Genomic DNA, 27,872 nt, shown 5'->3' with positions numbered 1-27,872 from the left:
GACATTGATTGACATTCTGTATTGTCCAATGCTGAATACGTCTGAAAATCTTGTTGAATCCGCTCCATTGGAAATTGAGGAAATGAAGACCTGACAGGCTAATAGATAGATTTACAGACAGTAGCACCTATATTTTCCCCTTTCTCTTTTCCTATGTTTTATATTATCAAGCAGTACGTTAGCTCACAAGCCAGACAGTCGTTGCATTGTATTACGCAGCGCCTCAACGAGTTTAGAGAGGGCAGCGTGGTACATGGAGGCTCACGGAGGCTCAGAAGCAAATACTGAGATAATTTAACCTCATCGGCTGCACTCGCACCGGCTACAGACAGCATGGATATTCAAGTCAATTAAGTTTGAGTTATCCGGGCCTTCTACTAAATTTGGCGTGCTACTTTTTCGTATTATATTGTTTTATGCTGAATAGCCCGCCATTTGGCGATCTTAAACTCACACATTTTTCAACTGAATTTGGCAGCACGGAACGAAACATGGAACGAAACGCGGAAGAAACATGCAATGGAATGAAACTAAACTTGTAGCCTATGTTGGACGTAGTGAAGTGTTTTTGATTGATTTGTTCATCCATCAAACCTTTTACTGACAGACTAACTGTAGCTTAAATATCTTACTTTATTTTGAGGTGCATTACATTGCTCAGCCAGAAATTATTCATACTTCAACTCTCTTTCTCCTGGGTGTGCCTAACGTTAAAATGCACCAGATGACAATCCATCTTATTTGTCCTCAATCTGCATTGAAAATGTGTGAAAATTCACCTTCTTGCAACAGTTGTAGCCTAAGCTAGTGGTTTTCAAAGTTGGGTCCCCAGCAAAAAGGGGGGATTAATCTATGTTCACTATAATTCCATCCATAAGTAACACAATCACAGAATGTATGACTATTTTGGTCATGGGTTTCATATAATAATAATAATAATAATATAACAAAATCTTATCTATATGGGGGTGCGTGGTGTAATTTGTGTGATTGAATTAAACTGAAATTAAGTTTGATGTTGCCTGCTGTAACAGTGTGGATCTATAAAGCGGTCTGTAGCCTAATGATTTCTATTGATCAACCCATATGCTTTTATAAGCATGTAAGCACCTTTATATGGGTGGTAGCACCATATTATAATTGTCAATCAATAGTATGCTTTGCTTTGTTTTCCAGCTGTGTCTGAGCTTTTGTTTTGTTTTGTTTGTATGTTGTTAAAATCTGTCTTCAAACTGCAAAAGAGAAGAAAAAAAAACGCCCAAATTTTTTCCGGCGGCAACCCCTATTACCAAGCTCACCAGCCGCCACTGATATATATAATAGGGAAATATATATATATATATATATATATATATATATATATATATATATATATATATATATATATATATATATATATATATATATATATAATTTAGAGATAGATTTTGAGAGATTTTGAGACTTCTCGAGCTGCCATAAAATAAATGGGAGAGTGAGAGTCTTTACAGTGTTCTCATATGTTTCTAGCTACATGAGGTTATTGCACCATCAGAGTAAAATGACCAGTAGCTACATGAACAGCCTGGATTTTTGATTATTGCCCAAATTGCAGTAGCAGTTATTGCACGTTGAATTTTTTTATTATTATTATTGCACACTTAGATTTCATCATTATATCATTATCATTATATTATATATATATAAAATATTTTGGGATTTTGGTTGAAATCTGAAACCCTGTTTTCCCATGCATGAATGGAAGTCAGAGGGCAGTTGGTCAGTCGGGTCAGTGTGTGTCTTGCTCAAGGGCACTTGAGCAACTATGAACAATGCACTACTAGTGATGCACTCTTAACAATGCACTACAATGCCCGGGTTAAATAGGCACAAAGAAATACAACTGCGCCTTGTGCTTTGCGGAAATGATGGTCAGGACATGACCTTCCCCGGATCATAACACACCACCATGCATATTTCCAGCACAATTCTACCCGGGGAGATGGTTTCCAGGACTTTCCCGGTGGTGAACTTTTGTAATTAAGAATTATAGCCATTATTTATTATTTTAAATGTATTTGACATCTTTACTGTAAGGTTAACGAGACATGCCACAATGATGGTTAATGTATTGTCCTAGTGTGTGTGTGTGTGTGTGTGTGTGTGTGTGTGTGTGTTGGGGGGGGGGTCACACTCGTAGCCACGATGCAAGAATATTCTTTTAATGGTAAAAAATAATACAACATTTGACAGAAGTCCTCTTCAGGGTTATGTATTGTACTAGAAACAATGCTCTCTTAATCATGGCCAGTAAGCAGATAGGAGAATAAACATTCACTTTGTTACACACAAAGCAGGAGAAAATGACAGGATAACCAAAAATAAAATAGAAAAAATAGATACAGTGGAATCCGCTTATAGTGATCACGGTTATAGTGATCAACCGCTTATATTGATCAAAAAGCTTCATTCTGAATCATTCCTATACACAAATAACTCGCTTATAGTGATCAATACTCCACTTACAGTCATCATTTTGGGCCATGTCCCACGTGAGAACAATGGAAAACATGTTTAAAACTATAGTAATTTTATTATTTTTTACAAACTGCCAAAAATGAGCTAATGATGTGTCTCCAGCCCCTACTGGTATGACCTCTACACCCACGACTGCGTGGCAAACCAAACCTCAGACACCATTTGCGGACGACACAGCAGTGGTGGGGCTGATCTCCAACGGCGACGAGACGGCCTACAAGAACTGGCTGTCCTGGAACAATGGTGCCAGGACAACCACCTCTCCCTGAATGTGGCCAAGACCAAGGAGATCATCACAGACTACAGGAGGGGGGCGGGGGGTCCCACCGCCCGGTCATCTACGGCACAGAGGTGGAAAGAGTGGACAGCTTTAAATACCTGGGTGTCAACATCCACCAGGACCTAACATGGTCCAGCCACACCACCTCTGTTGCCAAAAAGGCCCAACAACGGCTGCACAGTCTCAGATGACTAAAGAAGTTCGGTCTGAGACCCACAATACTCAAAGACTTCTACAGAGGCACCATCGAAAGCCTACTGACCGGCTGCTTCACCTCCTGGTATGGAAACTGCACCATAAAAGACATGAAAGTGCTGAGGAGAGTGAGGCGCGCGACCCAGCATGTAACAGGCTGCGAGCTGCCGGAACTGGCAGACCTCTACACTCAGCGCTGCCTCAAGAGAACCAGGAAAATAATCAAGGACCCAACCCACCCACTCAACAACATGTTCTCCCTGCTACCATCTGGTAGGAGATACAGAACCCCCAAAACCCGGACAAGCAGACTACGAAATAGCTTCATCCCCCAAACCACCAGACTCCTAAACAATAAACAGATCTACCCCACCATTATGACCAGCTGCTAAGATAACATGTACAGATTTATTTATGGGCAACCGCAATATATAGACAAAGACTTGTAACTACTAATTAACATAACATATAAAGATTAATTATGGGCATCCGCAATATACCGGAACAGATGACAATAACGATGACAATGTTCTGATGCTAATGTACCAGTTAAGCATGACAGGAAACAATGATGATAACGTCGATAATGTGAATGACAATGATGACGATGTTGATGACAATGATGATGACGATGTTGATGACGATGACGATGATGACTGTAACGGAACATAACTCAGCTCAAGCATTTCACCGTGTGTACTTGTACATGCGCGTGACAATAAACATCTTGTATCTTGTATGAGATACAAGAGCAATACTCGGTGCATGTCTGTCTGTATATTGAGAGATCCCACCATCTCTGTCTGTGCAGAGATGTCTGTCTATGCGAGACCGCTGTGTTTGAAACAGCTGGAGGCCCTGACTTACTGTATGGATTTTTAAAGTCAATAACATTCCTTGATTTTATATGTACTGCATTCATGTATACATATACACATGTCAATTAGATGGTAATCTGCATGAGAAATAAAGAAAAATAAAAAATCGGTTATAATGATGATCCGCTTATAGTGATCAATTTGACCCGTCCCAAGGTGATCACTATAAGAGGAGTGCACTGTAAAATGTATGATGTGGAAAAACATCCTCATGTATCATTATATGATACATAAATACACGTGAGGCTGTTTGTACGCCTCCGGGCTGTTCTGGTCTCCTCATACGGGGTCTGTGAACTGTGAGAGTTACAGCGTCCACATGAACACCACCAATCACCATTTATTCTCGGCCGTACACGTGCAGCGGCTTGTTCATTCCTGCTGTCCCTCTCTCTCCTCGTCCGCTCTTCAATTTCGGCGAACTCTTCAAGCATATACTCTGGCTCAAATCGATAAGGGCGGCCATCTTCAAGTTGTTGTGAACAAGTCACAATAGTCACAAGGGGAATGGCTCCTGTAAATTCAGAGCAGCCGGTGTGGAAACTCTCACGAGACTTGAACGGGACGAACGAGATTTGGATTCACAGACCCCGTATGAGGAGACCAGAACAGCCCGGAGGTACAAACCTGGTACAAACAGCCTCACGTGTATTTATGTATCATATAATGAGGATATGGACCGCGGCGTGACAGAAAAAGTGTTATTTACAGAGCGCATGCACCTTGCCCAGTTTGCTCCCGTTATAGCCTGTTTGAGGATGCTACTCCGAGCTCAAAATCTTCTGTGGACATCCGAATGAAACCAAAGCTATTTGGGTGAGTAAAATATCATATTTTAAGCTGGAAATAAGGTCTGTGGTGTAAAAAAAATTCTCCTTTAAGCTTGCGTTTTGTTGGGCAAAAACCCATTCAAAAATCCCATAGGCAGAAACAGTGAAGAACCAGGAAGTCCAGGAATTCCGCATTCCAACTACAAAAATACGTCATCCCTGGGGCTCTCTATTAGGGACAGACAGACACGTCGCTCCCGCTCTCTCTGCATTCTCTCTCTCTCCCTCCCCCCATTTCCCCGTGGGTGCTCGGCTCTTTCTGTGGGTGCTCGGGCCCCGGGGCACCCACGGTTTCGGCATCTATGCGAACATCTGTATCAGTGGCATCCAATGCACAGACATTTTGGGGGCAGGGTGCACTCGAGTTGATTAGAGTTAAATGAATGCCAGTGTTTTGCGTTCCTTGTTCTTTTCTTTCTTTCTCTTTGCTCTGGGTGCTGGCAGAAGTGGTATGCCTGATGGCCCTGCAGAAGGCTTTCTTGAAGGTTGGCGTTCTTGCTGTGAAGAAGATGAATATCTGAAAACCCTGGAGAGTGAGCATGAAGAAAGTGGTTAGGCTCACTCTTATTTTCTTATTGCTCAAGTTGATTCTTGGCTCAGGAAATGAAAAAGTGACTCTCTGCTGTTCCCTAGAAATGATCATTGACGTGCCTTTGAGGAAGGCACATAACCACCAACTGCTCCAGTGGCGGTGATCAGTGGCCACCAGGTGAAGCTAGTGATGGACAGGCCCATTCTTTTCAAACAACCGGATCATTCAAGTTCATACATGTAAATGTATCAAGTTCAAACATGTAAATATATCAAGTTCATACATGTAAATGTATCAAGTTCATACATGTAAATATATCAAGTTCATACATGTAAATATATCAAGTTCATACATGTAAATGTATCAAGTTCATACATGTAAATGTATCAAGTTCATACATGTAAATATTTCAATCATGAGAGGCCAGTTGGTAGGATTTAACAAACTTTATTTAGCAATCGGCATGCATGGCAAATACTTTGGCGCATGACTCCATTAGCCAGTGGCGCTGCTCTTGAGGCAAGAGGAGGGCATCTGCATAGGCTAGGAGATCCCCCCCCAGTGGGGGATCAGGAGTCACGACTCGTTGGTGGCGGACTGGGGAGGTGGGTGGGGCAAAACAACGCTTCGGAGGACGGCTTCAGGGGAGATGGACTGCCGTGAAGCTAGCTGCTGCTATGATCGGCCAGAGAGAGAGAGGTGACGTAGAACCCTTGCTATATATATGAGAATTAACTGACGTCATATCTGACGTCATTACAGACGTCATACTAAGACTTTGACTGCACGTCATACTAGAACTTGACTGACGTCAGGGGGTGATCGGATTAGATTATGCACGAATGGCCTTCTGCTTGAAATATGGTCTAGAGACCTCACATCAAGTTCATACATGTAAATGTATCAAGTTCATACATGTAAATATATCAAGTTCATACATGTAAATGTATCAGGTTCATACATGTAAATATATCAAGTTCATACATGTAAATGTATCAAGTTCATACATGTAAATGTATCAAGTTCATATGTCACAGGGCAGAAAACTCCCTATTTTGATTTATTTGTTTTGGATTATTTCTTATTAGATGTGTTCTTTATTTAATTATTTTTCATTAGATGTGCACTTTATTTAATTATTCGATGTGTGTTGGTTAAAGTGTGCTTTGATTACTTTTGCATTATTTGATTTTGTATTTGGGAGTTTCTGCCTGCACTGATTGCTGAAATCACAGACACCTGGGGCAGGGGAATTGACACTGGGGAGCCAATAGGCGAGCAGAACGGGGGGAACATTTCTTCTTTATCAGGAGTATGCAAAGGACGGGAGAGGAGAGCAAGCCACAGACAGACAGCCAGTAGCCGAGTGAGACAGCCACGTCCCCGCCAGCAGCCGACGGGGTCCAGCCATGTCCCCGCCACAGTGACCCAGGACAGCGACCCAGGACCCCGGCTGAGGAGGAGCAAGGAACCGGAACCGACACACTATAACCCATTGCCGTTACTGGACGAGGCTGGAGCCTGGTCCAGGGCACTGTGAGTATCTCACGATTGTTATAGTGATTGTCTGCCTAGCCCGGAGTTCCTGAAATAGAGCAACCAAGTTACGTTAATTTGCAATCACAGTATTATAGCACTACTGCTGTGGGACCGCGACAACACGTACTCGCCCGCCTTTTCTCTTATAGAGGCCACCTCCGAGGGAGTGGACGGCGGAACCGAGACGTGACGGAGCCAGAGCGCTGTGTTTGAAGGACTGCCTAAACGTTGGTGCGGCGCTGTTGGGCGGCTGGTTGGACCCCGCCCGGAAGTGAGGGGCACGTCTACTTGGCTGGGACTATTGAACACACGGGACTCTGCCTGGACTTTTTAGTTGTACATTTTTATCCCATTTTATTCCCTGTATTTTAGCTGGCTTTTAAAGCCCTTAACCCCATTTTTATCTCTGTTTGAAATTTAAGAAATTTACCACGAGAGAAAGGGGGTTGTGGCCACATTTACCACTGGTACAGGGTTGTGGCACAAGGCCACATTTACCACTGTACCAGTGGTAAATGTGGCCACAACCCCCTTCCTCCAGTGGTAAATTTCTTTTCTACAATAGCTACCACATAATATAAAAAATACACAATTGTAACATTCAATTCATTTATTTACAATCATTACTGGTTTCAGAATACATTTATCCTTCCGCCACAGAATATAGTTCCATGACAACCAGGTTGAATTCTTCCTTGCTGTTGTTCTTGAAGTCAGGTGCAAGATTCTTTTGAGCACACCAGGTCTGGAAACATCGCATTGCCCAATTTGTTTGTTTGACAGTCCCAGGTTCACTCCGTGACAACTCAAGCTCAGCCAGTTCTCTCTCCCCAATTTCACCATGTCGTTCTTTGTTCACTTCACCTTCATCTTCATCTAACCACTGCTCAAAACTCAATCCACCCAGTAAATCAAACGTTACTACGAAATCGGACATTTCCTTGTTAGAGATTTGTAGACTGACAGGCTAACAGTGGGCGGAGTCAGCACAGGTGTTCTTCATTCATCAGGGAGCGGAGTGATACTGCGGTTGGAGCCGAACTGTAGATTGTTGGCCTATTTACCACTGTTGCTAGCCAATCAGAATCCAGTATTCACTCATGCTGTTGTAGAAGCCCCGTTTTTAATATATATATATATATAGTGTAGCCAATAAATGGTATTTGTTTGGGTACAGCTGTTTCCGTCTCTGTCCTTGGGTCTAGTTCACACTGCTCTCCCTTGTACTACATTGTACATTTTGGTCCTTCTCTAATAGAGTTCCTACTGTAGGCTCTATTAAAACAAACCTAGGTGGCGTTGTCAGGCAAGCACCATAAGAGAAAGCCATTACATACATGTAAATGTATCGAACCTTCTGAGTTATGATACTTTTAGCAAAACACAGTGCCTGTTTCTCTGTGACACACCTACACAGAAACGGTAAAGTTGGTCCAAAGAAGATGAGCAGGAAGCAAAGGGATAAAAGAGATATGGCTAATTGGCTAGCCAAACATTTCTTCAGGCAATTGGTTCCAATTGGTTCTAATGTTGTCCATTGATGCCAGTTAACCCCCAGAAACAGAATACGAGCCAGAATATGGATATTGTTATAACTGGGCACTGGTATGTAACAATTAGTAAAGAGGGAGATAGAGTTTCAAAAATATCTTCTGGAGCCAGGCCATTTAGTGCTTTATACAGTAAGTAATCAATACAATCTTAAAATCAATTCTAAAACTAACCAGAAGCCAGTGAGAGGTACTCTAACTCAGTGGTTCTCAAATGGGAGTCCGGGGACCCTCAGTGGTGGGGGGGGGGGCTTTTTGTGTGTGCAAAAGCTTATAGTTCAACGAAAATATGTTATGCTTTTAAATCTAAAATGGTTCATGGATTGCATTCTAATCTGACAAACCTATCAATTTAAGTCAAGCACGTTAGCGTGGAAACAAGCTGAGCCCGAAATCACAAATCAGAATGAGGGGGTCCCCTGTATATTTTCTATCTTATAAGGGGTCCTTGGCTCAAAAACATTTGAGAACCTCTGGTCTAACTAACCTTGTACCACAAAGTGGTTGTATTCTTGTAACCTACCTGTGTGGTGGTACAGAGGCAGAAGACGATGCTTAAGATGAGATGGGCCACTCCCTGCTCATGGTTGGTACTGAGCACCATGTAACCCAGTATCCAGGAAAGGCCCAGTAACACAGCCACTGAAAAACTAGTGAGGAACTTCTTCCCCAAAGACTTTGTCTGCTTTGTACTGCACAACAGAAAGAGTAGGATTGGCCGTTATTCTTTGGAGTAAAACATTGCAGATAAATACATAAAAAGTTGATACTGTATGATGGCTAATAATTATCAATAATTGTTGTCCGATGCTGATAATATTGATTACAAAAATATAAAAAATATGACTACATGACTACTAGTGACAGTTACTTACTGGGGCCTTCTTTTTTAAATATGTATGCTCCCTCTAGGTTATATCATCAGAAGACAGCACTGAATTCTATGCTGATGACACTCAAGTATATTTACGTGTAATCAAATTTGTGACACATTTATATAACTAGTGCAGTGTCTGTTCCCCTCCCTCCCCTTTCCCCCATTCACACATCATGGGCCCTATTCTCCCACAGGCCTTATGGCGCAAAAACTGGCGTTAAACGCAAAAAAAACGTGCCTTGCGCCTGCGTCGGGAAGATAGCAACATGGTTTTAGGCCCCGAAATGCGCTTTACGCCAAACAGGCGTGGCGCAGTGCCAGAATAGGCCAGAATGCGCGTTTCGGCCTTAAATACCGGCCTAACGATATCTTCCCCCTTGGCGTTAATTTAGCGCTTTGCGCTTTTGAAAAACCAGGCCTTATTCAGTGCGCCGCGGATATTCCACGCACAGCTTCTCCTCTGCTGATCTCACACTTTGTCCCCCTCTAGCTCTCTCACTCCCTCCCTCGTGCGCTCAGACAGGCACAAAGTCCGATGGGAAAAAAAAGTAGTTATACCGTACGTAGTATAACAACATGACAGTTTTAACAACATGACAGTTTTTACAACATGACAGTTTTTACAACATGACAGTTTTGAGCCCGTCATTCAGAGGCTGTTCTCTCCCCCTCTCTCTCTCTCTCACTCCCTGCGCAGCACAAATTGAAAAAAGCTGTTCTGTCCCCCTCTCTCTCTCTCTCTCTCACTCCCTCAAATCTCCCAGCATGCATTGAGACTAATACATTTCGAGAATAAATATCAACCAAATCAGCATAAATTGCCTAAAGTGGTAGATAGAAATACTGTTTCTGTTCACACAACATGCAATTCTCGAACATTTTAATATTGGCCAAAATAAAACATAGAAATCCAAACACAACCCAAACATATATGTACCCCAGGTGGTATATATATCCCTTGCAGATACAACGTGATTTAGGTGAGAGACAGCCGTAACACGGTTCTACTATGATGTCCGCTCCGCTCCAATATGATTAGGCTTACTTCACATTTACTTTTACAATAAAAACACATTTATGCAATGACTTTACATAATGTAGGCTATATTTATGTGCATCATCCTACCTGTGCAGCAGGGGAGAAGAAAAGGTAGCAAAACGATATGGACAAACTTTCACCAATCTAATCTCATCATGACATAGGGATAGGCTATATTTTTCCAGCCGATGCGTTTAGAACATTCTTTTCACTTTGATTTTGCTATAGTGTAGCGTATTTACATGCTTGCAGTATTTAAACTGCAGTCAGATTGGTTTGAGAAGCATAATAATATGGAATAAAATAAGACAGATGGGGATGAAAGGGAGGGGGGGAGATCAGAGCGCTTGGCTTTCTGACCGGACTGGATTGCTCCGTGGAATTGGAGCTTAAAAGGCAAGCTTGTGACTCGTTTACTGCACTTCTCCAATGAGCATGCTTAAGGCTGCGTGTAGCGCCGATACCAAAATATGGAGTGGGCTGGTCCACGGCCACTAATCTGCGCTGCGCTGGACGCTGGGCCCAGTTTATAGGCCGATGCAACGATAGAGTCCCATGTTCTCGCACTCGTATTTCTAACCCTAACCCTCCTACTCGTATTTCTCTAATTTCTTATATAACTCGCCCGTTTGGAGTAAAATAGACAATATAAAAGGGGGTGATTGACAGGTCGCCTGTCCAGTGATCGCGCAGCGTGCCGATCATGGACCAATAGTAGAGCGGAGCTGCGGCTCATGGGAAACCCCCATCTCCCGTGAGCTGCACAAGGACACCAAGATGGCGACTCACAACACTTTGAGTCCAAAAATGTGAAAACCTGAGTCCAAAAGATAGTGTGGTTTGTCCATATTATTTAGGTGAGTGGTTCAAACAGAGCAATAAGATACCTTAAAACAAGAGTTAGCTAAAGAGAATTATCAGGATCAATCTGCGTCCAACATTACCTGTTTAGGTTGGGATTTGTTCTGCATGTCTTTAGTGCAAAGAAAAACAACAGTACAGCATTGTAGATGAGGACCAGGCCAACTGGAAGGAGGAAGGCCCAAAACATTGGTTTCCCAAAGTCAAAGCGTCCGTCGCTGTCCAGAGCTGCAAGCCAGCAACTTGAGGGTAAAAAAATAAAAAATAAAACAAAAAATAAAATAGTGACAGTACAGTAAAATTAATAAGAGCTCTTTGATTCTGAGTGACACCAAAATCGGACGTTTACCGCGGATGTTTTACATCATGAAACATTTTCTCATATCAAACTCCACTGTAGATCCTGGAAATATCTAGACGTCACGTGATCTTTAAAATCACAAAGTGAAAAGGAAAAACATAAACATGTAAGAAAATTAAACATGTTGTCCCCGAGCATTGACGTAGTTCCACTCTTGGATCAGTCACATTCATTGTCAATGCCGCCCCTTAGCGGCACAAAGTCGACGTTACAGTGTGACTAACAAACTAACGAAGGGCAACATCTATAATAAAGGCAAAATATTTGTGCTTTTAGCACTTGTATTGCCCTTTTTGGCGATGCTTGATGTGTCCAAAGGGAACCTATTTGTTAGAACAGAAGAGACGAGTGCAGAGAGACAGACATAGGACAGACAGAAGAGACGAATGCAGAGAGACAGACAGACAGAAGACAGACAGAAGAGACGAGTTCAGAGAGACAGACAGAAGACGGACAGAAGAGACGAGTGCAGAGAGACAGACAGAAGACAGACAGAAGAGACGAGTGCAGAGAGACAGACAGAAGAGACGAGTGCAGAGAGACAATGAAATACTGTAATTGACCCACAATTCCTCCCGTCTGTATCCCAAAGGTGTGTCGACACTGTAGGTAGCTCCTAGTGTGATCACCACGATGACAGCTGGTACTCCTAAAATCACACAGGAAATCAAACTAGTTACAGGTGGCTTGAATTCAATATCAACAAGAAGAAGGATTCGTGCTGCAACAACCTAGGATACTTTTTAAATAAACAACCTATATGAATTAGCTGTTTGTTTTTATGCTACTATGGTCTGTATTCTGTCAAGGTAAGCAATAAACCAAGAAAGGGGGTGCTGTAAGTAATGGAATCTCGTCGAAGACAATTTGATGTTTTTTGGACTTTTATCCATATTTAGAAGATTTTTTTTTTTTTTTTTTTTTTATTAACATTAGGATTATACTGTTGTGATGTCATTATTCACTTTCATGTAACCACCTGCTCTCCCTTTAGTCGTTTTACACTACAACAGACAGCAACACAGGCATAAACACTGAACTTATTATTATTATTATGGAAAACAAGATTATGATGAAAATCAAACACTGTAATGTAACAAACAAGGAAAAATAAAATAAAAAAGCTTCTCCCGGGTCATTCATAGATCTTTGTCCACCACCGAAAAAAAAAATATATATATATATATATATATATATATATATCTCAAACTCTGGCGGTACCATTGTGCTCCTAATCTTCATTCATTTCAAATATTTGAATGTTGAATCTCATACCCCATCCAATAGTAATGCTGAGGGGGGTGAAGGCAGGTGGAAGACTGCGGCGCATTTTGTGGATGAGAAACATCAACTGCGTGCCGAACACAGCGTTCCACACAAAGGTCGCCAGCAGGAAGAAGTGGAGAAGAGCCGTCACTGCCGTGCAGCGGCCCTGATCTGGCTCAACATGGAGGTCTGAATCAGGGACAGTGGTGTGGGTGCTGGTGGCTTCCACCTGGGTGCTGCTCGCTTCATTGGGGTTGTTGACTCCGGAGAGGAAGATGATGCTGAAGGCCAGCAGACTGATGCAGATACTCACCAGCACAATTGTGGTGGTCCGGCTCTGCTGAGCTTTTCCTTGAAAACTGAAGAAGTTGAAAAGCAATCCTTAAAGGCTATTTCTGGTTAGTTTGAACCTCCTGGGCCTCATTGACCTAGCATCATAAAGATTGATTATGTTAAAACAAATCAGTGAAGCCACTGTAGAGCTTGACGTAGCTCCATTTTGTCAGGAACACTGTCCATACCCTTAATGGCCAAAGCAAACTGTAACAGCTAAACCCAAAAAGCGATTAAAATACGTCAACACAATAACAATCACGCTGCATTTAACATTTTTAGTGAACAGCTATCACATTTCAGTTAAAATAGTCAATTTGGTACTTTTTTTTATTTAGCAGTGCTCAGTTTACTTTGGTGGCTGCTGCTTTTCTACCACGTCCCCACATCCAAATTTGCATGATTGGCCAACTACCACAGACAATACAGTACAATACAATAAAGTACAATTGGTTGTATTATTGTGAATATAACAAATTCTGATCTGTAATTATGCCAGGTTGGAGAAAAACTACCACAGCAGATTGTGGGCCCTATCTTGGTACAGGCCTTAGGCGCAAAAACTGGCATTAAACGCAAAAAAAGTGCTTGCGCCTGCTTCGAGAAGATAGCAACATGGTTTTAGGCCCCGAAATGCGCTTTACGCCAAAGAGGCGTGGCGCAGTGCCAGAAAAGGCCAGAATGGGCGTTTTGGCCTTAAATACCGGCCTAACGATATCTTCCCCCCTGGCGTTAATTTAGCGCTTTTCAAAACCAGGCCTTATTCAGTGCGCCGCGGATATTCTGTGCGTATTTACGCACAGCTCTCCTCTGCCTCCTCACACTCTCTCTCACTCCCTCTCTCTCGTGCGTCAGACAGGCACAAAGACCAATGGAAAAAAGTTGTTATATCGTAGTTTTGAGCCCCTGTTATTCAGAGGCTGTTCTCTCCCCCTCTCTCTCTCACACTCCCTCTCTCTCGCGCATCAGGCAGTCCCTCTCTCTCTCTCACTCCCTCAGAGGCTGTTGAGCCACATATGAAATCTCCCAGCATGCATTGATGCTAATCCATTTCGACAGGAAATATCAACCAAATCAGCCTAAACTGCCTAAAGTGGTACATAGAAATAATGTTTCTCTTCACACAACATGCAATTCTCGAACATTTCAATATTGGTGAAAATAAAACAGAAATCCAAACACAACCCAATGTGAAACATATATGTAATCCAGGTGGTATAAATATCCCTCGCAGATTTAACGTGATTTAGAGATGAGTGACAGCCGTAACACGGTTCTACTGTGATGTCTTACTGTGATCTCCGCTCCAACAAGACTTGGCTTAGCCTACTTCACATTCACTTTTACAATAAAAACACATTTATGCAATGACTTTTACATAATGTAGGCTATATTTATGTGCATCATCTGCAGCACTGGAGAAGAAAAGGTAGCGAGAGAAAACGATATCATTCTAATCTGGACAGACTTTCACCAATCTAATCTCATCATGACATAGGCCACATGGGATAGGCTATATTTTTCTAGCCAGACGGGGATGAAAGGGAGGGGGGGTGAGCTCAGAGCGGTTGGCTTTTCTGACCGGACTGGATCGCTCCGTGGAATTGGAGCTTAAAAGGGAAGATTGTGATTTGTTTACTGCACTTCTCCAATGAGCAGATTGTGCATAATTTTACGCTTAAAAGGCGTGGTTATAATGCTTAAGGCTGCTTGTAGCGCCGATACCAAAATATCGAGTGCGCTGGTCCAAGCCCCCTAATCTGCGCTGCGTCTGGCGTTGGGCGCAGTTCATAGGCCGATGCAAAGATGTGGACACGAAAGACCTCCTGTAACGGTCATATATATATATATATATATACATGTGGCTATATTTCAGTATTTCTGTTATGCCTTGTCTTAATGTCCTAATGTCTGTGTCTTGAGGTCAGGTTCATTTCTGCATGTGGAGGAAAATAAGGTGTTACCTTTCCGTAATGTGGTGAATGATTGTTATTGTTAAGCCAATGATAGAGAAAGATAGTCCAATGACGGACATATAGCTCAGGGCTTCTGCATATTTGTAATTCTCCCTGAATATCTGTTGCAGAAACAAAATCAGAGGACAGAATCAAACAATTAAACAGTGATTTATCTACACATTAAAAGTATGTTACTTTTATATTTGTCAAAATCCCATTTTTCATCACAAGATAAATTCAGGTCAGGCAGGCAGTAATGCTTAGTCCACATTTTCTGCTGTCCTGCAAACTTAGCGGTAGATAACGTTATAGGAGGAATCAGTGTGACATCACGACAACAGAACAGCACTTCTGGGTGCCACTGCACCAGTAACTTAACTGTTACAAGTTTTAGAATTGAGTGAATTCAGTCAAAAGTACAGCCAAGGCTGGCTCCATAGAGTCCCATTATAAAGGCTGAACAAAAAAGCCTTGGTGCAAACAGTTTTGGTGCTATCTGCAATCCAGTAATAAGAAAAAAAAATCATATTTATAGTAGTAGTAATAGAGCCAAAGCAAGTTACCATGAGTGCAGCGAAGTTAGTGGTGTGGCTACAGAAACATCGCAGAACTCCATCCGATGCGTTGCCCTTGGTGCAGCTGTGAGTGCTCCAGTCACCCAGTTTGTAGTCCCAGAACACACAGGCGTAGTCATACAGCGTTGCATTGGTGATGATCTAAAACATCAACAACAATAAATACATGTTGCCGGGTTCTGTGACATTAAGGTTAATTTTGATACACTACTGTGTACTTCGACAAAAGCAGCAATTATACTTTACTCCAGCACATACTAAAACAAAAGAACGTTTGTGGGATGGTCATCTTCCCTTTTTTTTCATGATAAACTAAATAAAATCAGATATAAGCTGCTGCATTGTGATGTCATCTGAGAAGTGCTGAACCAGGAGCCCAGCCGGGCCCAGAGGCCTGTATATGCCTTGAATGTCAGCTGACGGATCATGCTTGACGTGAAGCATTTGTAAGAGGAACCCGCTTTGAATGGGCGTGCTTAAGAATTATTCACAGGTGTAGCCATGGGCCGGCTGGGCGTTACATCAATCAAACCAATCAGATTCCCATCTCTCATTCCCTTTAATAATAATAATAATAATAAACGAGCGTGCATAGCGCGCGAGATGCCTAGTAATTAATAATTCCAGAACAACTGTAATATTGCTACAGTCCTACACTGTTGGAAGTGGACAGGGTCAGGCTCAGATATGCCCCTTTGAATAATGATAAAATATCCATATAGTGTAAAGGTGATGACAGCTTAGTTATCTTACTGTGGGTGTAAACAGCATTTCCACATAATCCACAGCGCGGTCGTGACCTTTGACCCTGGCTGACAGGACCCTGATGGAGGTGGACTGCTGCCTCCTGTAGAGCCGGGATCTGAAGAAACGATCGTTCTGGTAGAGAACAAAACCCACCGAGACGTTTGATGGCTTTCGCTGTCCAGCCACAGCTTCTTCACACCCAAGAGATCAGACAGAGAGAGAGGAATGTAAATTATTATTATTAGTATAGTAGTAATAGTAATGAATGATAGTTGATGTTGTAGTAGTAGCAGTAGTGGTGGTTGTCGTAGTATTATAAGCAGATTCAGATTAATGTAAAAGGTAAGTCCAAGAAGCCTGCATAGTGAATTTGGTGATATTCTGACTTGTTTATGATGTTCTCGTACGACATTAACCCCCGAAATGCCAGCTAATAGGACATTGAAACTCTCAATTGAGGATTTATGAGAGATTATAGAGTTTGGAATCTAGTGGTCAAAATGACCACTTAACCACCAAGGTGCCAGCTCATACAACATTAACCCCCGAGGCACCAGCTCATACAACATTAACCCCCGAGGCACCAGCTCATACAACGTTAACCCCCGAGGCACCAGCTCATACAACATTAACCCCCGAGGCACCAGCTCATACAACGTTAACCCCTGACGCACCAGCTCATACAACATTAACCCCCGAGGCACCAGCTCATACAACATTAACCCCCCGAGGCACCAGCTCATACAACATTAACCCCCGAGGCACCAGCTCATACGACATTAACCACCGAGGCACCAGCTCATACAACGTTAACCCCTGACGCACCAGCTCATACGACATTAACCCCTGAGGCACCAGCTCATACGACATTAACCCCCGAGGCACCAGCTCATACAACGTTAACCACCGAGGCACCAGCTCATACAACATTAACCACCGAGGCACCAGCTCATACAACATTAACCCCCGAGGCACCAGCTCATACGACACAAACCCCCAAGGCGTCAGCTGATATGATATTAACCCAACACGCCAGCTCATATGACATTAACCCTTGAGGGGCCACCTCCTTACTGACACAGCACAACAAGAACAACATACACACACAACAAGGGGCCGGAGTCCCACCAAACTAGTAATAACAACAATAACAATAATAACAATGTAATAATAATAATAATAATAATAACAACAACAACAATGCAATAATAATAATGTAGTACTGGTACTTATTCCTGTGGTGATAGAAGCACTAGCAGTAGAAACTGCAGTATGTAATAATGTATTGTTGTTTTTTAATAGTAGTAGTGGTTTTCAAAGTCTGATGTGTCTTTTTTGCACTGGGTGGATGGTTTGTGCAATGTGGATGACAAAGTTGTGACTTTTTCAAATAAAGGGAAAACTTCTCACCGTGGGGGAATCGTATGTATATCAGAACATCGACTAGGGACCCGTTTTCCACCACAATTTCTGAAGTATTGGTGTTCAGCTGAATTCGGTCCGCCACAAAACTGCCAGTAGTTCCTAAACAGTGGGAATCAGAATTGTTAGTATTATTACCATAACCTTTATTTACATTGCATTACTAGGGGTGACCCCAAATAGTCAACGATTCGGCAATTTGTTCTAAGGAGCCTTAACTGATGTTACATCAGTGCCTGATGTCATAAGATGATTTTCCTCTTATGACATCACTGATGACATCGGTCTTATGACATCACCGATGACCTCATCAGTGATGTTACAATGTAGAATGCACAAGTTACATCACTGATGACATCACTTCCAGTTGAGTGACATCACTTCCGGGACAAAAATCACAGAGTCCACTTGCTATGATGATGATGGTCATGATTTCCCAATTTCCCCCCGGGGATCATTAAAGTCTTTCTGATTCTGATTCTGATTCTGATTAGATGATCATAGAAAGCTTTTGCATTACTAGAGGTTTCACAGACTGGAGTGGACTAGTCAACCTGTAGGCGACTCCAGTTGCCTCCAGGCTCAGACAAGTTGGTGGGGATTAGAGGCTCATTTGTGAACAGCCTCTCAGAGCCAATCAGGAGTCTGCTATTTCACATACCTCCAGGTTGGTCCCGCCTATAGACAAGTTTCCTGGGCACTTCCGGTTTGCTTCCGTACTCGGCCGCGATCGTGTCTGTCGGTTTCCGGTGTTTGTGAATACGGAGAAGCGTAACGTACTACCGTAGTAGCCATAGCGACCGCCGAAAAAATGCAAACTTGGGATCATTCTGCGAGTCTCCTATCTAATGAAAGAGTATCTATCCCACACCGTTGACAGTGGACACATGGGAAGATAATATGTGTAAATGGCCGAACGTAACTACAAGCAGGATTATAGCGTATTTTGAGGAATCAATGGCGGTGGACGGCAACGCGATGAACTATCTCAAAAGCTCCGAAGCGTCAGCCAGACTAACGTTAGGTTACAGTCCTCTCCTCTGTCACAGTCAGTCAGACTAATGTTAGGTTACAGTGACAGTACTCTCCTCTCTCACAGTCAGACTAACGTTAGGTTACAGTCCTCTCCTCTCACAGTCAGTCAGACTAACGTTATGTTACTGTCCTCTCCTCTGTCACAGTCAGTCAGACTAATGTTAGGTTACAGTGACAGTACTCTCCTCTCTCACAGTCAGACTAACATTAGGTTACAATCCTCTCCTCTCTCACAGTCAGTCAGACTAACGTTATGTTACTGTCCTCTCCTCTGTCACAGTCAGTCAGACTAACGTTAGGTTACAGTGACAGTACTCTCCTCTCTCACAGTCAGACTAACGTTAGGTTACAGTCCTCTCCTCTCTCACAGTCAGTCAGACTAACGTTAGGTTACTGTCCTCTCCTCTGTCACAGTCAGCCAGACTAACGTTAGGTGTCTCTCCATTCAAAAACAACCCAGTTTGCCTTGATCACTACAAAACATGACATGCCGTGTGTAGCCTCCACACAATAGGGCTACACACGGTAAATCATGGTAAATACGCAGCACAATACCTGCCGTGGTAAACAGAAGAAGACTGGGATATTAACTTTAAGGCGACTCACTTCTAGACTTGAATGAAATTGTATTCACCTACTATCTGCTCCGTGGATTACCATTTTACAATTTCGGAGACGAAATTGTAACATAGCAACGTTGGTCCACAAACGTTGCTATTTAAAAAGAAAATTGGGAGATCGGGTTGGGATTATAACGTTAGTTTGCCGAGTCGCACCTGGTAATCCAGAAATGGCGTTATGGTAGGCTACCTTTGTCTACTTGTAGATCAAGAAACTTTAAATTAATAACGTTAGATGTGTTTAACAGAGCTGTATATCGGGTCTAGCAGCTGATCAGCAGCTCAGACAGCCTCAAACACGAGGTGATTGTCAGCTCTATAATTCGCAAAATAGCAGTGGATGGAAACCGCACTGTGTTTTGTGACAGCCACGCACTGCACAATGTGTTCCAGAATAACCCATTGTTAATAACGTCTGCTAACGTTAGTGTAGCTGATGTTATCGATCGTTGTAAAAAAGTTTGGATATTTCGGCTGCTGCCTTCTGATGTGCTCGCTGCTGTGGACATAATGTGGACTTAAACGGAAGCCGGCGACACGAAAGGCTGCTATGGCGCCGCCCTAGGAACGGCCCAGGAAACTTGTCTATATGAGTTAACCCTGGCTGTTTTGAGACCTTTTTGATGTGAATTTATCTTTTTTTTGGGGTGGAAACAATTCAATATATCTCCCATGAATAGTCGACTACATTTTGGGAGTAGCCTAGTCGATGACTATTGAAATGCAGTAGTCGTGAATGCCCTAGCTGTTACTATAGGAATGGTTGAAGGATCATGAGAGTCATTATTCTTATGCCAAGTTTATTTGAGTGTTTCAGCTCTTTTGTCTGGTGTGGAAAAAATTGAAGTCAATCTCACAAATGAGATTATGGATCATGAGAGAGAAAAAAAGATTTGTCGGTCAGTGGACTTGTCCAATCAGATTGGACAATGTATTCCATTCCATTCCATTCCATTCCATTATGTCATTTAGCAGATGCTTTTGTCCAAAGCAACTTACAATAGTACATTTTGTCAACAGTACAATTAAACTAACTGTGCATCACAGTCGTCTATACAGCTAAGACTTTCAAAAGAAATAGGTAGCATTTGGTGTTTGTTTATTTATTATTATTATTTTTTTAATAAGGGTAAGAAGATTAGTTCAAGAAGGGTCCATAGTGGAGGGCAAACACAACATAGTTTACCCTCCTCTTTGAAATGAGGGAAAGAGTGTACTCACCTACAGTATTTGCAGATCACCTGTATCAATCAATGAGGGGGGACAAGGTGGGTAAACTACTCACCTTGGATAGTTTACCCACCTCTGTATTTATCACTACGCCCCTGGGCAGGGCTGTATTACTGAACGGGCATACCGGGCACTCGCCAGGGGCCCGAGAGCTCAGGGGGCCCATGAGCTAGAGTCTCTTCGCAGGCCGCCGCAGGCGGCCTGCGAAGAGACTCTAACTGATGGGGCCCCTGAGCTCACTTTGCAGCTGAGACTCTAGCATATGGGCCCCTGAGCTCACTTTGCAGCTGAGACTCTAGCTTATGGGCCCCTGAGCTCACTTTGCAGCTGAGACTCTAGCTTATGGGCCCCTGAGCTCACTTTGCAGCTGAGACTCTAGCTTATGGGCCCCTGAGCTCACTTTGCAGCTGAGACTCTAGCTTATGGGCCCCTGAGCTCACTTTGCAGCTGAGACTCTAGCTTATGGGCCCCTGAGCTCACTTCGCAGCTGAGACTCTAGCTTATGGGCCCCTGAGCTCACTTCGCAGGCGGCCTGTGAAGAGACTCTAGCTCAGGGGTGCCCAAATTCTTTCCCATGAAGGGCCAAAACTCAATCTGGGTGGAGGACCGAGGGCCAAAAATAAACGTTGTGGAATTACATTAAAATGTATTGTGTTTTATAGAAAATTAACATTCTAAATCTAAAATAACATTTCAATATAATAATCTACTTTTTATACTTTTTAATTGTAATAATTTGCAATTGGTTATATATATTTAAAAAAAAACATCTGCATTTGTGGGGAGCTTAAACATTTAATCAGTAAACACCCAGTTAAAAACAGTTGTATTTTCCACCTTTGTAATCAAGAGAGAAATTTGACTTAATTCACAACTTGAAAAATCCTCAAGGTACTTTGAAAATCAGCTTTATTGTTCATCTTTTGTAAACAATTTGCCATGACAATTTGCAGGGATGCAATCTCAGGAGTGAACACAGTATATCTGCAGCCACATTCAGACACTGTTTCACAAAGTCACCACATGAAAAAGCTGTCCACCCTTTGCAATCAGTGCAGATATCTGATAACTTGCCCGAGTTGCATTCTGGATTAAAAAAAATCGGGGGGCAAAAAAAAAAAAATTTTTTTTTTTTTTTTTTTTTTTTTTTTTTTGCGCTGTGAGGGGGGGCCCGTGAGGGGGGCATGCCCAGGGGCCCGTGAAGTCATAATCCGTCTATGCCCCTGGGTGTAACGTATTTACACCTAAACCAACATATATAAACTGGGAAATTGATGGAGCATGTTCTTTTCCATTCTCAGAGAGACTAACGTGTGATGTGATTGGCTATAGGACCAGTAGCTCACCTTTGAGTGAAGTGAACTGGACTCCCTGTGTGCTTTCAGCAGGGATTTGGGCCGACTGGATGACCAGGTTGGGCTGGACCACCTGATACTGAGACGTGTTCAGATCCACACTTTGCATCAGAGAGAGCTGCTCCAGGGTCTCTGTGATGCTGGGCGGGGATAGTGGACACATGCATCAGACACACATAACAGACGTGCACATACAGGCAACCAGACAAGGCGTGTTCTTTACCACAAATATACAGCATGTAATGTTTGAATTGTTCCCTTCCCTAAATGTCTGCAAGGGACGTAAAGTTAAAGTGGTGCATGAAATAGAATTCGTGCAGGAGACACGATAGCAAATCCTCATTCTCAATTGTAAATCCTGGGTTGTTGGACAACCCTAACGTTTTATCACGGAGAAAGCTACGCAGCCCAAGACACTACCGAAGTTCAACGTCACTTTAAACCCTATAGCCCAACCCGTACCTGTGATGTTCAGGCACAGACGGTACACTGGAATCCAGCAACTGGCTGACTGTAGCTATTGCTGCCACCCTAATTCTCTGTAACACAAACATTAGCATAGGAGGATAGAGAACAGCATAGAAAGCATTGTACTCCCATAATAAAAATACAGTTGAGTTAATTTACAAACCAATATCAGTAAAATAAAACTGTTACTTGATCTCAATTGATCTCTGAAATTGAGAATTGAGGCTGTGAAAGTGTTATCCTTAGTGGCCGAAAACACCAGACGCCAAAGCCGAACTGAAGCTTGAAGCAGACTCAAGCTGATCTGACACCAAATCGGTCACACCAGACGGTCTCTATTCCTCAGCGGCCGGCTCAGAGCTGCTGCTCTGGCCCCTCCCACCACTCACAAGTTGCATTGACTGCCTGCCTGGCAGCTCGGGATCAGCGCGCAGCACGCTTGGAAAATAGAACAGAAGCTGAAACTATCGGATCAGCGTGGCCTTGGCGTGGTGTCAGCGTGGTGTGCGGCCGGTGTGAACGGACTCGCCTGTTAACAAGGACGCTGAATTGAAACTGGGTGGCTTTTGCGTATGGTGTGAACGTGCACTTAGGGAGCCTGGTCTCGCAACACGATAGACCCTTTGGGGGCCATTTTGTGTTGACAAATTAGCAGATGTTATTGTGGCATGTTTGGTCATGTTTTGGCTTGCATTGGCTGCGGAGAAATGGTGGATACTAACGTTAGCATGAGCCAGGAGCTAACTGCCAGCTATAGGGCCTATTACAGTCAGGGTCTGCTCGCTATGCCGACCACCCGCAGTGCCGACAGCCCGCAATGCCGACAGCCCGGTAGGGTTAGGGGTTAGGGTCAAGGGTTAGGGGTTAGGGGTTAGGGTCAAGGGTTAGGGGTTAGGGCTGGAGCCCACCATGCTGGAGCCGTGCAGGAGCTCTAGCTGGTCCACCGACACGCTGCACGCCGCCTCGCTCAGCTGGTTCTGCTTGTGGGCTGTCGGCACATAGACGCACCACCTTACAGTCTATGCCTGGAGCTGATGTGAGCTAAGTTGACTGCAGTCAAAACAATGTTCCATAAGCATAACGGAAGTAAGTAACGTTAGGCATATTTTACGACTATTACATTATCCACACAAGACGGCAACGTTAGCGAACCTTCTGGGTGTTGAATTCATTATCTATATTACATATTAGTTAGCAAGCTAACGTTATCTAATACAGCAACACCAGCAGATTAGCGTTAGCTTGTGTTAGCTGCTCACAACTGCCTACTTCCTCTCGGGTTGTCGGTTGCCAAGGACTAAGCGACCTAGAGATGTGATGCAGGAGCTATGGTGCTGAGCCTGGCATGGGTTTGTGCTTTAGAGATGTGATGCAGGATCTATGGTGCTGAGCCTGGCATGTGTTTGTGGTTTAGAGATGTGATGCAGGAGCTATGGTGCTGAGCCTGGCATGTGTTTGTGGTTTTGAGGACGTGACTCAATCCCAAATATATATATATATATTTGGCATTTGCGGTGCCCCTACTAATATTCAATTTGACAACAGTTTTGCACACATGATCACTGATATCTGAACATGTTCAGCCAGTTTTGTGATGATTGGACACTCTTTTCCAAGGACAACATAATCGGCTGCTAAGGAAATTGCTAGAAGTCGCCAGATATGGCATCACATAAGTTGGAATAGCGCCACCATCTGGTCGGCATGGGGTTAGGGCCTTTCCTGAGTAGTGGGGGGAACCCACCTGCCAAATGTGGTTGCTCTGGGGCTCACGGTTTCTGAGGTGCCCATACTTTTAGCACAGAAAAATAATCCCCATTGTAGTCTGGGAACCTGACAAATCTGCAAGCTCATTTTCTATTTGCTCTGCAGATGCACTTGCATTGCGAATTGGTCTGGGGATGTCCACGGTGCTTGGACCCCTAAATAGTGACGGTAAACAAACCGGTTGAAAAACAAGAGATGTTAGCCCCTCTTGAACCCCTAATAATGTGCAGGTGTCTGTCTCTTCTTTGTTGCAGTGGTGGAAGAGGCGTTTCATACCTCGGTGACTTTAGGAGACAGCAGGAGTGTGTTGGCGATCTCAACTGCAGTGATGACGTCTTCAGCAATCAGTTGATCAGGTCTGGAGGTCAGGATTTGAGTGCTGGCCGCTAACTTCTCTAAATCGGCTTGGCTGGTAAGCTGAGAGATGAAGGATATTTGTTTTATTTAGAGATGTGCAAAAATGACCCTTCTTAACAAGTGATTTATTCTCATATTTAATCTTTAAAAAATTCTTAAAACACATGAAAAAGAAATGTGCCAATGGAGTGCGATCACTTGAAGTACAGTTTTGTCTGTTTTGGGATTTGATCACTTGTTTCTGCCAGTAGATGGCCAGGAACAGTACAGGTTAAGCAAGAGGGTATTTGAGGGTTTAAGGGAGGAGAGCATGTGTTCTCACATCTTCTTGTATGTCACTGAGCGTCAGGTCACACTGGAGAACTTGTAGCTCCTCAAAACTCTGGAATCCTCTCTGGTTTGTACATCTTGCTGAGGCCCGCGGGATGCCAGCTAGACAGGGAAGGTGTTGGACACAAAGAAATACCCTTTAATCATCAATATGGGAGAGAGAACCTCATATTCTATTCATCATTTCAGAAGAACTGAAAAGTAAAACTATGGATGGGTGGATAGATTGACACATTGGGTCAGTGAATGGATAGCTAGATTATAGGTAGATGAATAGGTGAATGAATGATGAGTGGGTGAATAGATTGTAGATCTAACTGTAGGCCTATAGATGGATGGTAGGTATCTACAGTGTCATGGTTGAGATCAACTTACCACTATTTGTTCCTTTAGGACAAACTTCCTCAGCATATCCAAACGAGCCGATAAGGGTACGTGGAAAGTTGAATATGCCGATTCTTTTCGCGTGGCAGAAATTTTCTAAGAGGAAAAGGCATGTTTAATTAAATGATTAAAGGTATACTATGCAACTTTTTTAGCGTCCTTCAAATGTAAACACACTTTTTTATATTTTTTATATATAAAAGTCATATTCTTGAAGAGGAGGACAATCTTATTACATAACAATTAATTGTATTAATTGTTATTATTGCAATGCACGCACACTCACACATAAGGTTCATTAGGGTTCTATATACGAACCGTAGGTTCTATATCCTCTACCAAACCATCAAAATGAGTCTGATGTCACGCTGGCGTGTTTGTGTAGAAACATGATTTTATGAGAAAATTCGATTTTTGCTGTTTTGGGCTTTCATCAGATTTGAATTAAATAAAGCCTTTGCGATGTGGTGAATTTTATGGAACGATTCCTAATACAGGAGGTTCAAAGGTTCTAGCTAACCATCTATTAAGCCAGGAACACTTTCAACCAGCTTTATATCATTACAACATCAGCAGTACATCAGAAAACTGTAAACAGTTTGGCAGTCATTCATTAGTTTGACAGTTATTGAGAGTTGATTTGAGTTAAGTTGTGGACCAGTGATGACATTATATGTGCATGAATGTCATCACTGGTCCACAACTTAACTCAAATCAACTCTCAACAATAACTGTCAAACTAAATGAATGACTTCCAATGATGTAGCTGATGTTGTAATGATACAAAGCTGGTTGAAAATCAGCGGAGTGTTCCTTTAAGGGTTTGTAGAACTCTTTATCTTCATAATGGTTCTACATTGAATTAAATATCAGAACATTAAAAGGTACAGGACGGACAAACCCTGTTTTGGTCAGAATGCACCAATGCAATGATGGATAATACCAATACCAATTTCTTTGGCAAAAATGTTGTTTCAAAGAAGAAAAGTAGAGTGAATGTCAACGTTACTGACAGTGAAGACACGTCAGGTTCGTCTGACGAAAACAACAACAGCATCACAAACACTACCACCGCGTCCGCGCCCTCCACCAGGGAGGGTCAGAGCTCTGGATCTTCTGTGCATCAACAAGCCACTGACGCGAGTGAAGGCACTAGCTCAGCCTGTGTTGGGCCTACCGGCCCTGGGGAGCCGAGCAGCAGCGCCCAGTGCTCAGGGAATCAACAAGCCGCTGCCGCCGCTACTAGGTTGCCTGCTGCTAACTCTGCTGCTGCTTCACGATTACCGAACACCTGCGGCTGCATGTGTCGGGAGTGGGACTACCGGCGCCGGCGCCGGCCGCCGCACCGAGGACCCGGTTCTCATTATCCTGGATGATGAAGAACAACCCTTTCAACCAAACAACATTACATTTCCTGGAAGAAGATTCGGCTCAGAGCGTTTTGAGAGGTCATTTCAAGCAACATGGTTTGAAAAGTGGAAATGGTTGCACTATGTCAAAGAAACAGACTGTTCTTTGCTTTATCTGTAACAAAGTAGCATCTGCAGGATTACTGCCTGGTCGGAGTAATGATAGTTGCCCGTCCGGGCCGCCCCCCTTTGCTAAAGAAGGCTTTTGTAACTGGAAAAAAGAGAAAAGTTTTCTCAGCACGAGTTAACAGACCTACATTCCGATTCAGTGCATGCCCTGTCTATGCGTAAAGCAACTCCAATCAATGCCATGCTCTCCGAGATAGCCGCTCATGATCAACAACTTGCCAGGACGGTGCTGGAACTTTTATTTCGATCTATTAAATTCCTGGGCAGACAAGGGATGCCACTCAGAGGACACGCCCACCGCGATGGCGTGCTTTGGCAGCTCATGTTGGAAAGAACGCACTCACTACCGAAAGCAAGAGAGTGGCTTTTACGCAGAGATAATTGGATGTCCGATACAATCCAAAACGAGATAATAGAAATATTTGGTCATGCCATACAGCGAGAGATCGTCTCTGAAACTCAAAGGTGCTCTTTTTTTGGACTCACAGCAGATGGAACGACAGACATTAGTACATGTGAGCAATTATCATGCTGTTTGCAGTTTGTTGATTCAAATTTGACAGCACAGAACATGTTTCTTGGATTTTACAGTGCACCTGACTCTTCAGCAGAAACACTGTTTTCATGCATCAAGGACATTTTCCTCCATTTAAACATCCCTTTGGAACGGCTGCAAGGATATTGTTTTGATGGTGCAGCAAACATGTCTGGACGGGTGAATGGTGTCCAAGCAAAACTAAAAGCAGAGTGTCCAGGCTCCCTTTACGTCCATTGCAGTAACCACGCATTGGATCTCGTTCTGCAGGAGGTGGCGAGAGAAGTGAGGCTCGTTGCTGACACATTAAATTTTGCTCAAGGAGTGTCTGTTGTCCTCACAGAATCATCCAAATGCAAATCTTTGTTCCAGTCTCTTTTTGGCACAGAAGAGGTTGTGAGCAACTTGCTGGGGCTATGCCCGACTCGATGGTGCGTCCGCACAGCTGCCATCGCACGAGTCATTGCTGCATACCGGCCACTTCTGGAGACGT

General features: G+C 43.2%; 1 protein-coding gene across 1 annotated transcript; it reads right to left on the bottom strand.

Moving 5' to 3' along the window:
- Positions 1–4,756: 4,756 nt before the first annotated feature.
- On the bottom strand, positions 4,757–27,831 carry LOC310776320 (adhesion G-protein coupled receptor G7-like; the record flags this gene model as incomplete). The annotated part of the gene is made up of 16 exons (XM_083636522.1): positions 4,757–5,226; positions 8,845–9,013; positions 11,182–11,340; positions 12,027–12,108; positions 12,735–13,084; positions 15,023–15,135; positions 15,580–15,732; positions 16,345–16,529; positions 17,749–17,862; positions 21,992–22,140; positions 22,463–22,539; positions 24,512–24,652; positions 24,915–25,024; positions 25,298–25,402; positions 26,569–26,674; positions 27,721–27,831. The coding sequence occupies 16 exons, from the start codon at positions 27,829–27,831 to the stop codon at positions 4,873–4,875; spliced, it is 2,478 nt and encodes an 825-aa protein (XP_083492648.1). The 3' UTR covers positions 4,757–4,872.
- Positions 27,832–27,872: the final 41 nt, after the last annotated feature.

Source organism: Poromitra crassiceps (genome assembly GCF_964638095.1).
Source record: "Poromitra crassiceps genome assembly, chromosome: 5".
NCBI lineage: Eukaryota > Metazoa > Chordata > Actinopteri > Beryciformes > Melamphaidae > Poromitra > Poromitra crassiceps.
Note: the sequence above shows the minus strand (reverse complement) of the source record. Positions and strands in the feature narration are given on the sequence as shown.